Below are 12,043 nucleotides of genomic sequence, written 5' to 3' on the forward strand. Positions count from 1 at the left end.
ACTGGCGCCTCTTCTTGCTTCACCTGGGCTTCGATTGAGGAGCACTGGGCCTCTTGTAGCTCTTAAGCTCAATGTCTAAGGTCACTGCCATCTGGTACCACTCATGGATCTGTTCAGGAATTCCCTGGTAGGTGCAGGTCTGGTACAGGTTGCAGTCTAGGCCCTCCTTGAAGCAGTGATGAGTAATTGCTCCAGCCACTGTCTTATTCTGCCTGCGACCCTTCAGAACTCTCGTACAAATTCCTTAGCTGGTCTGCCACTCTGCTTTAGGTCGCATATTTCCACATCCGCTTGCAGGGCTTGAGATTCATCCTCAAACCTAGCTCTCAGCTCTTCCAGGAAAAAGTCTATGTTTCCAAGCTATGGTGCGTCCTTTTGGTGAAGGCTGGTCACCCACTCTGCAGCTTCTCCTTCTAGGTTTGCTGCCACTGCATTCACCATCACTTTCTAATTAGGTTAGGCAGGAATGTAGCAATCCAAATTTGCCCACAACTGGTTCATAAAGAACATCAGCCTATCTGGGTCCCCATCAAACGTGGCTCTTATCGGCGGTGAGTCCACAGGGGGTGGAGGTACCCAGTGCACTGGACACCAGCCAAGCTGGTGGTACTGAGGTCGTGGTTGAGGTTGAGCCCATTCCTGGAACCCTCTCAGTTGATCAACTGGGATTGCAGCCTGCTGCTGGCATGGGGGATTTCATCTGGGTCCTGGGCTCCAGGCAGCTGCTGGTCTGGGAAGCAGGGAAGCGGCACAGGCTACAACTGGACTCGGGCTCCAACAGGTGGGAAGCAGTTGCATCACCCTGGCCTCGGCTCTGGCTATCTCATATTGTGTGATTGTGGTCACTTCCCTAACCCCCAATTGGTCAAATTTCTCCTTTAATTTCTTGTTCGAGTGGCCATGCATCATTGTCATGTATTTCCATTCCCGACTCATCCCTTCTGGCCAATCTCTTCACTCTACACCTGGGTGTGAGGGATAGAGAGCTGTGGGTAGAGATCAAGGGGAAATCAGCCTTAGCAGCTTTAGGGGAGCTCTTGCACCAGAAATCTTCCTCTGCATGGTAAAGGTCCCCAATGGCTAGAGCTTTCTCCTGCACCGCTGGCCTATCAGCTTTGTCCACATGGGCTTTCAGTCATGTACCAGCCAGTGGGGCTCCATCTCCAGCCTGGGCAGTCACCCGTGTTCATTAGGGGTTGTACTGGGATTAGCAGTTGCTCCACCTTTCTTCTCCATCCTGGGATCATGCCTGAGTCTTCACCGTCCTCCCAAAAGAATCGGGTGGGTGGTCGGGGCTCAGGACCCTGAGGATTGCTCCTCAATAGCCCTCTATCTTAGAGCAGTAAAAAAAAGTTTTAGGAGAATTGGTTTAATGTCAAGGTTCCGATGAATGAAACCAAATACATCAGAACTCCAAGACTTGAAGCTTCCCCAAAGCACATTTTTATTGGATACATAATATCAGCACGGTCAAAAGTGAAACCAACTCTGAAATTCTCCTAGAGATTCAATGTAACTAAAAGTAACAATTCCCTCTCCTCTACTATTCTATAGTTCATACGACCCAATGAAAGTAATTGGCAGGCTTCTCAATTCATTGTTGCTCCTCCTTCCAGCAGGAATGACCTTGGTTCCCACAGGACTATTCTGTGTTTTGACTACTAATACTTTCATTTTCCTTCCCATCTTCTCCCCCACCCCCAATCTATGTGGCAACTTAGAACAACAATGATGGCTTTAGCCAGGCTGAATGTTTTTTTTAAAGCAACAAAATAATAATCTCCACTCTTAATTAAGAGAGTGTCAAGGCTGGGGGGGTGAATTATGGGGAAAAAATAGTGGATAGAAAAATGAATGATGTAGACATGCTGAAGGCTAGGTATATATTTAAGAGAAAAAGCAACACTATATATGTAACTGGCATTTTATCAGGTAAGTGAGAAACAAATTATGTTTTGGATCATTATTTTGCTGAAATATCCATTCCCTTTTCAGATTCAGTTTCTTTACTGAGTGGGCATTATTTACTTCTTTGTTTTTAAATTTATATCTTGTCCAATTTTAAACTATTGTGGATGGCAATAAATGGAAATACTAAAAATAAAGAAAAAATACAGCAGACAAAAATGAGAAGTAAAGATAAGAAGGATGACCATAACAAAAACATAATGAAAACAAACCTGGATAAGAATAAAATGAAACAAAGCTTCACTTTACCCTTCAAGGTCTTTTAAAAGAAGATCAGGGTTTACTGATATTTATTCTTCCTTTCCATTCTTCCTTTCAAAATGTCCTGTGTTATTGTCTGCCATACAACCACAAAGTATAACTAAACCCTCTCTATTTTTACCAGCTGGCAACGTTTTTTTTTTCTTCAAATACATCATAGAGCCATGAAAAAGATTTCCCTTTGGTAACTTTACATATGTACATTATTGTTGTTTAGTAAGTAATGTTTTACTGGGGGTTGAAATTTTTGGAAGGTCAGTTGGAGTGATCTATGAAGTTCTGTTTTTCAGACCTTACCACTTTTGAATCTCCAACTTTGGTGGAGACTTTTCTTGGTTTCAAACTAATGTCCAGCAGTTAATAAAGTAATTAAAACTGAAAAGAGTTTGGATAGTTCATGAAGACCATTATGAAGTATTACATGAAAGAAAGGTCAAAGGTTTTGGAACAGCCCTCTTATCTTCAGACTATAAGATTATTGAACATCTATGAGACGATCTCAAACATGCAGTGGCAGGCAAGGAAGCCTAAGAAAATTTCTGAGGTCCTGCAAGAAACATAGGGAAAAATTGGCCCAACCCCCCAAAAAGAAAAATTCTTAGGTTAACTACAGTTGTTTGGAAGCTCTAATTACTACTAAAAATGTTACAAAGTACCAACTTAAAAGCATAGTTCAAAATCTGCCATACTTTCAGATTTTTAATTGGAAACTGTATATAGTTAAAAATACTATACTAAGTATGCATTCATGTTTGCAGAAAACTATATTTAATTTTGTACCATGCAAATGTTGAGTCAGTTTTCTGTTTCTTTAAGGATTCATTGAAATGTATACTGGCTTGCCTGAAATTTTGTATACAACTATATGCTTAAGAACTTTGCTTTTTTATATACTTATTTTTCATTGCTTTGAAATAAAGTGTAGTAAAATGTGTTTACCTGCTTGTAAAAATCAGTAGAAGGAGATGACCTGGACCTTTCATGTTTATACTGAGATTTCCCAAGTTGTTCAAAGCCAGCATCAAGGATGTTATCAGCTGAATGGCACTTTCCAGAACTACAGCTTTCTATAGGTTTTCTCTGTTCTTTCCAGGAAGCCTGGTATTCTGCAAATGTTTCTAATCTCTGAGGTTGTCTTGATTTAGTGATGTCACCACTGGAACGTACAGTTTCACTAGATCTATCAGATGCACAAAGTACATTCTCAACTCCGAAAGAAGCTGACCACATTTTCTTTTTGTACCATGATTCTCCAGATTCGATTTCATTAGAATTTCTATGAAGAGTAGCAATCTCTGCTTCTGAACGAAAGTAGGATTCACATCTCTGTGAAGATTTTTGACAGACTGGCTTACTAGTTTCTTCAAAAAACTTCCATTTATCTGCAAAAGTTTCCAAAGCTTCCTCTGATGTAGCTGGACGATGGTATGTTTGGCAGTTATCATTCAACATACCCACTTCGTTTATTTTCTCAGGTTCAGAATAAGATTTTAACTTTTGTTCTGCAGTAAATCTCTTCCTAGTACCAATACGTGAAAGATGGTGAGCACCATTACTCAGTGATATCTGTTTAGAAGACTGTCTGAGTTCAGGGAAACCTAATTCATCTTCAGAAACAAAAGTCAATGGAGTAGTATTATACATATTTGTCTTTCGGTCTGGAAGATACTCTGCAGAATTGGGTTCCAAGTCTCGGCGCTGAAAAGAAGTGGCTTTCAAGACTCTGGTTTGGACCTCTTTCAGATTATCTTTGTACATGTGAGAATAACAACTTTGTGATAAACAGACTGTCTTTTCTTGAGGATCATGCTTCCAGTTCTCAACACAGTCCTCCTCAGTTGGCTCTACTAAGGCCGCTGTGCTTTTGCTTTTTTGGAGTTTTGCTCTCTTCATTTGAATTTCATTTCTCAGTGTGGTAGCAAAACGATCACTCCTTCGTGCATTTTTGCTTAGGTGAACATCAAATCCTGCCTGTTTATTAATTCCAATTTCGGCAGCAACATTAATTTGCTTTTTCTCTTCCTGAGCTAAAGAATGCAACATTGGAGTCTTTGGAGGAGAAATATGATAGTTCTTCTCCTGATTCCATTTGAAATCTTTTTGGGCTATTTTAGTGTCAGACACCTGAAAATATTCCTGCCCATCCTTATAATCATGATGACTACTGAGATTTTCTTCAAATGTCTTATTCTGACTCAATTTCTCAGAGTAATTTACCTTCCTAGAATCTTCTAGTACAACAGCCTTAATATCCTCTCCTTTATTAACTACACAATGAGCTCCCTTTTCACATATATCCAGAGAAGACTCAATAAGATGCTGAGGTAGAGAATATTTAGGATTTTGGCTCATGGTTATGACAGGATTTTCACTTGACACAGAAGCAGCAAGATTTCCTGTCCCAGAATTCCTACATTTATTTTTATATTGAAATGGTTTTGAGATTCCCTGAGCAGGCTGCTGCACTTTTGCACAGTAATAATGATTTAGTCCAGGGTTTTCCTCAGAACTCATGTCAGAAACTGCAGTGGTGGTATTACTAGGAATTCTGGTTTGGTTTAGATGACAGTTATGTTTATCAGAAGGCCTTTCCCTAATGTCACTATATGGAGAGAGCCATTTTGGCTCTTTAGATGATGCAGAAGCTTCTGTATTGTGAAAGCAACTATATTCATCACTATACTGACGCTGATGTTGATGGTGCTGAGACTCATAAACAAACTGGGCAAATCGAACATCAGTACTAGACAGAGAAGAATGCAGCCTCTTAGCACTTCTCATATTATTGTTTATCCTGTCACCTGGGGAAGAAAAACCATAATCTGGAATAAAATCAGGTCTTTGTATTGGGCTGCTTCCTCGTCTTCTGTGTGAGGTCTTGATAACTGACTTGATCATTAGCTTTTGTTCTTCAGCAGCTTCAGCACTCCAGTCATTTCTGACTGGTGTTCTGTGTAGGACTTCAAAATGCTGGGGGCTCTGAATGCCTTCTGAATACAGAGGTGCATGATCTCTATCATGACTTTTGGTAGCAGCAAAGCTATCACTACGGAGAGGGGGTGGGGGAGGTGGAGGGGAAGGAGACTTTTTTCCTTCAGGGACATACCATACAGGTACAAAATTAGATCTTCCAGCACCAGAATAGACTGAATTAGTATGGACTTCCAGTCGCAAACTTAGGTTGTTTTCATATTGTGGGGGAGTTGCAAAGGAGTTAACTTTTTCTTCAGATCTTCCATTATCACTCAGAAACGAAGCAGTCTTGTTATTTCCTTGTTTTGGAGTTTCCCAGTGACCCATTTTATGCATCACATTCTCTGTTGACACAGCATCTACACTGGACAATGTTTGATCAGGTGTACTGGAGCTAGTAGAAAAAGAACCATATGCAGAATCTCTTTTGCTGGGATTCCCCAGATGATCAATGCTGCTATTGGACTTTGCAGAGGAAATCTGACCATACTGATATGTTTGGGGTGTGTGATCCCAGATATCCATGCTTCCCACAGAGCTGAACTGGCCTGAGGTATGATGTAGATTTGATTGATCCCATGAGTTTAAAAGATCAAAGGAACTGCAACAAATAAAACAAGCAGACCTCCATTAATATAGTACATACACAAAACCATCATTACAATTACCTACAGCAATATTTTATGTATTAAAGTTGTATATTAAAACCATAATATCATTGTTTTTAAAACTGCAAAGTGTGAAAAAGGCTTTAGTGAAAACTACAGCGAGCCCATGGTTGTGTCTATCAACTCCCTAATTGATTGACCACTATCTCGAGATAATTGATATGTTCTTAGTATGTCAGATAATACTTTGTTTTTAAGTTTTCTCTCGCTTCTGTCTTACTAAAAATCAGCACAGACAAAATCCCCAAGCAAATTAGTTTTATTCAAAAAGAATTTCATAGTATTTCTGAAAAAGATGCAATACAACAGTAAAAAATATACATATACTTAGAAAAAAAATCCTACAGAGTTCTTAAAGGTTTATTTCTACCTAACTGGTATATAATTGCAGCCTTAGATAGTTGTCAAAATATAAATTAGGAAACAGAATATATTATTTAATAGTATATAAACTCAACCAACCAGAATTATAGTGTTAATAATGCTAAATGTATTTCTTTTTTTATTGAAAAGTTTTATAAAAGTTACAATATAATCCCCAAAACCAACCCACCCTAACCCCCCCTCCCTCCCCCACTTCCCAGAGCTGAGTACAGGGTTACAAATATAATAACCATAATCTAACTAACATTAACCAACTATATAAAAAACCAAGTTCATAATGCGCTTTAACTCTCCTTTAACATAAATACAAGCAAAATAAAAGTAAACATAATAATAGTAAAAACATAAACAAATTAATATCTAAGTTATTAAACAATACAATATAGAAATAATAATAATACCATGTAATTAAAACTAAAACTTCTGGTGAGACTGGACTTCCGGTGGCGACGCCATGCCGATGGCGGCTTTCTTCTGGCCGCCAGCCCTGTGATTGCGTGAAAAGCGCGCGGAGACAGTGAAAATCAGCTGTCCCGCGGCTTGAAAACCTCCCCCTCGGGAGAAGAGGGGGAGGAGAGTTTTCCTCAGGTAGAGGTAGAGCTCCCCTTGACCCCCTTAATTATTTGGGGGTCGGAGGGTGAGAGCTCCCTCGGAGCGCGAGGCTTTCTCCACACTCCAGGACGCCTTTGCTCCGAGTTTCAGGATCAAAGCAAGACGCCGCATCCACATCTGCTATTTAAAGGGACTTGTGAGTAATTTAAAAGCAGACAGAGCTGACCAGGAGAAGTAAAAATTGCAAGTGCTGGAAACTTTAACTCGGGGAGAATCAATCTTCTCCATATTTTAATTTGACTTAAAGGGGAAAAATGGCGCCAGAATGCTGTTTCTTTGTTTGAAAGAACAGTGTCAAGAAAGAGATACATTTGGCAACAAAGTTTAAATAACGTATCAGACTTTGTGTATTTAGAGTTTCTTTCTTTTTTTAAAAGAAAGAATTCTTTACAGCTTTTTTCTGGGACTTTGTTTTTTACTTTTTTTCTTTAATTGCTGATTTTGTTGAAGGGGAAAGTAAAACTTATAAGAAGTGGATTTTTATAAGCAGGAAAATGGCTTCAAAGAGTTTGGGAATTTCTGCTTTTTCTAAAAGTACAATCTCCTCTCCTGTAGCACAACCTGTAGTGCAACCTACAGCTAATGCTAAATCCCCTCCACCTTCTCCCCCACCACCTGCAGTGGTAACTGCTTCATTGAAAAAGGGCAGTTTCCCCGCAGCCTTGAAAGAAGCGGTGGTGAGACCCCTCCTCAAAAAGCCTTCCCTGGACCCAGCTGTTTTAAACAACTTTCGCCCGGTCTCCAACCTTCGCTTTCTTGCGAAGGTTGTTGAGAGCGTAGTGGCGCATCAGCTTCCTCTGTTCCTAGAAGATACTGATTATCTAGACCCGTACCAATCGGGTTTCAGGCCCGGACACAGCACGGAGACGGCATTGGTCGCTCTGATGAATGATCTCTGGCGGGCTCGGGACAGGGGTCATTCCTCTGTCCTGGTCCTATTAGACCTCTCTGCGGCTTTTGATACCATCGACCATGGTATCTTACTTCGGCGTCTCAGGAGATTGGGAGTGGGAGGCACTGTTCTTCAGTGGTTCTCCTCCTACCTTCTGGAACGTTCACAGTGGGTGTTGGCGGGTGACCACAGATCGACCCCGAGGCCTCTCATTTATGGAGTTCCTCAGGGGTCGGTCCTCTCACCTCTCCTGTTTAACATCTATATGAAGCCGCTAGGTGAGATCATCCGTGGTTTTGGAGTGGGTTATCATCAGTATGCTGATGACACCCAGCTTTTCATCTCGACCCCAAACCACATCAGTGATGCCCTTGACGTGATGTCCCGTTGCCTGGAAGCGGTCCGGGAATGGATGGGGAGGAACAGGCTTCAACTCAACCCGGATAAGACTGAATGGCTGTACATACCGGCATGTCAGGATATTCAGAGTATTCCATCCCTTAATATTGGGGGCGAGTTACTGCCCCCCGTAGATAGGGCTCGCAACCTGGGTGTCCTCCTAGATTCACAGCTCTCCTTAGAAGATCACATAGGAGCTGTGACTAGGGGGGCTTTCACTCAGGTTCGTCTGGTGCGCCAGCTACGACCCTATCTGGACCTGGATGCCTTATGTACAGTCACCCATGCACTTGTGACCTCTCGTCTTGACTACTGCAACGCTCTTTACATGGGGCTGCCCTTGAGAATCACTCGGAAGCTTCAGCTGGTACAGAGTGCAGCTGCACGGACGCTTTTGGGGGCTCCCCGATACTCCCATATTACACCTCTGCTTCATGAGCTGCACTGGCTTCCAGTTGCCTTCCGGGTGAAATTCAAGGTGCTAGTGATGACATACAAAGCCCTACATGGCATGGGTCCGGAATACCTATGGGAGCACCTACTGCCAGCGTCAACACCCCTCCGTCCTGTGCGCTCCCACAGAGAGGGCCTCCTCAGGGTGCCACCGGTCAGAGAATGCCGGCTGGTGACCCCCAGGGGGAGAGCATTCTCGGTGGGTGCGCCAATCCTCTGGAACCGCTTACCAGCCGAAATCCGGATGGCCCCCGACCTTCGCACCTTTCGGCGAGATTTAAAAACCTATCTATTCCAGCAAGCCGGCCTGGCCTGATAGATTTGGGGTTTTATTTGTAGATCTGGGGTTTTGTTTTATTGTTGGTTTATTGTATACTTACTTTGCTCTGTACACAACCCTGAGTCCTCCGGGAGAAGGGCGGTATATAAAACGAATAAATAATAAATAATAATAATAATAATTTACGCTTAAAGACATTCAAAATGCTTTAAAGCAAGCAACACAAGAAATAAAGGAGGAGATGGCTGATCTCCTTGACAGTAAAATGAAGGAGGAGATGGCTGACCTTCTTGAGAATAAAAATAGAGAGATGAGGGAAGACATATTGCTTGCACTTCAAGGGTTAGCTACACATATTGAACACTTGGATGATCGGGTGGATGAAGTTGTGGAAAATACTATAAAATTAGAAAGCAGAGTTGTCAAAGTTGAAAACAAGATTGATACAACAGAGGACGAAGTGACCATCTCACAATATAGAGATATGGAATTTGCATTGCAAATAAGAGGATTAAAGGAGGACCCACGAGAAGATCTGAAAGAGGAGGTGGCAAAAGCTATAGCTCCTTTTCTGGGATGTGAACCTGAGGAGTTATCAAGAGAGATGGATAAGATATTTAGGGTCAATTCCTGGATTGCGAGGCAGAAAAATTTACCCAGAGATGTGGTTATTTATTTTTCCAGGAGATCACTTCGAAATGCAATTATTCAGGCTTTTTACAAACAGACATTTCAAATTGCAGATCAAAACATTATAATTTTAAAAGAAATACCTCCAAAAATTCTTAGAAAAAGAAAAGATTTTGCCTTTCTGTCTGAGGAGCTTAAAAACCGACAGGTCCAGTTTAGATGGATAGTGGTAAATTATGCAGGGACACGATGTAGACTTAATACAATTTCAAAGACAAAAGATTTTTATAGTTATGTCCTGAAAGCAGGTTCACCACCATCTCCACGACTTAAGAGAATAGAAGAAAGGCTGGAAGATAAACAACCAGTTGAAGGTGCAATGTCACTGGCTGTTGGAAATTTACCGCAGGCTGAGCCTATTGAACAGAGTTTGGTGTTAAAGGATGATCCAAAGGAACAGAGGATGACTCGGGCTGTGTATAGACGTAAAGAAAAGGAGCAGAAGCAGAAGGCTAATTCTGGATCAATAACACAAGGCCCGATTACTACAGAGCTTGTGGGAGGGGCACAACCGAAGAGATCAACGGCTGATCTTCAGGCAGTGTTCCAGAGGCTTCAGGCCACTAAGCGTGGCAAAGCTTCTGACATGGAATGTTAATGGCCTGAATTCACCACAGAAAAGAAAGAAAGTATTTCACTACCTGAAACAACATAAAAATGACATTGTTTGCTTACAGGAGACTCATATTGCTGCAAAAGATCAAAAGTATTTGATTAGTTCTCAGTTGGGATCACATTTTATAGCTTCTGCCCCAGATAAAAAGGGGGAAGTGGTTATTTATGTAAGAAGAGATTTATCAGCTAGATTAATTGAATCTGATATACAAGGAAGATATGTTATTATTGAATTAGTGCTACAAGGCAAAAAAGTTCTTATTATTGGATTATATGCCCCTAATCAAAAGCAAAAAAAGTTTTATAAGTTTTTACATCACAAACTAATTCAATTGGATTACAAATCTGTTATTATGATGGGTGACTGGAATGGTGTTTTGGATTCAAGTAAAGACAAGAAGGGATCTTTCAAAAATTCTCCTAATCATTCTAAATCGCCTAAAGCTTTTTTTGATTTGAAAGATGACTTGGAATTAAGAGATATTTGGCGGGAACGGAATGTGGAAGATAGAGACTTTACTTTTTTTTCGGATAGGCACCAATCGTTTTCCAGAATTGACTTTTTTTTAATTACTACTGATCTTTTCTCCAGGGTCAGGAATGTTAAGATCTTTCCTAGAACATTGTCGGATCATAGCCCTGTATGGTTGGAGTTATTTGTTGAAGATGGGAATAGAAGATCTTGGAGATTGAACAAAAATTTATTCAGATATGAGGTGCTTTCGCAGAAATGTAGAGAACATTTGAAAGAATTTTTTGCTTTGAATATGCATAAAGGCACATCGATGGCAATGGTTTGGGATGCTAGTAAAGCTTATATGAGAGGGGTTTTGATTCATATGAATAATAGATATAGGCGTAAGCAGATGCAAAAACGTAAAGAGCTTGAAGAAGAGATTAAATCGAAGGAGAAAGCTTTTATTTTGAACCCATCAGATAATAGATTAAGGGTTTCCATAAATTTGTTGAAAGAGCAATTTAATATGTTAATGGCTGATCAGGTTGCAATTAATTTGCGTTATGCAAAACATAATACGTTTTGTAATGCAAATAAGCCTGGTAGGTGGTTGGCTTATCAATTAAGGAAGAAACAGAAATCATGTATTATAGAGAAAATAGAATATAAAGGTAAAGAGGTATATCAACAAAAGTTGATTAAAAAGAGTTTTTTAGATTTTTATACAAAATTATATGCTAGTGAAAATATACAAGCCTTAGATATAGATAAGTACCTACAGGCAGCACATTTCCCTAGACTTTCAAATGAACAACGAAAGGAGATGAATTGTTTAATTACTTCTGAGGAAATTATTTTAGCAATTAAGCAGTTAAAAGTGGGTAAGGCTCCTGGTACAGATGGATTATCAGCAATTTATTATAAAATATTATCTGCAAAGATGATAGAACCATTAAAGGAACTCTTTAATAATATCCAGACTGGAGGAGAAGTGCCTCCGTCTTGGAGAAGGGCTTTTATATCGCTGATTCCAAAGGAGGACCAAGACCTTACCCAGCCTAAGAATTATAGACCTATATCGCTTTTGAATACAGATTATAAGATTTTTTCAAAAATATTGGCAAATAGATTAATGCAAGTTTTGAAGCAAATGATTCATAGTGATCAGTCTGGATTTATAACTGGAAGATATATGAAATATAATGTAAGACAAATTGTTAATTTAATTGAGTATTTGGATAAGAACAACCAAGTCCCTGCGGCATTGATATTTTTGGATGCTGAAAAAGCTTTTGATCAGTTGAATTGGCAATTTTTATTGAAAGCTGTTGATAAAATGAATTTTGGGGATAAATTTTTACATTCTCTTAGGGCTATATATCAACAACAAT

General features: G+C 40.1%; 1 protein-coding gene across 1 annotated transcript in view; it reads right to left on the bottom strand.

Moving 5' to 3' along the window:
• The window catches only part of LOC308667237 (protein Shroom2-like), a gene marked incomplete at its 3' end in the record, with an annotated part of 136,054 nt that overhangs the window by 59,699 nt on the left and 64,312 nt on the right, over nt 1-12,043 (bottom strand). Inside the window, exon 4 of the mRNA XM_081326380.1 lies at nt 3,169-5,803. Within this exon, the coding sequence (XP_081182506.1) occupies nt 3,169-5,803 (2,635 nt within the window). The remainder of the gene's footprint in view (nt 1-3,168; nt 5,804-12,043) is intronic.

This window comes from Vipera berus (assembly GCF_964194415.1).
Source record: "Vipera berus genome assembly, chromosome: 4".
NCBI lineage: Eukaryota > Metazoa > Chordata > Lepidosauria > Squamata > Viperidae > Vipera > Vipera berus.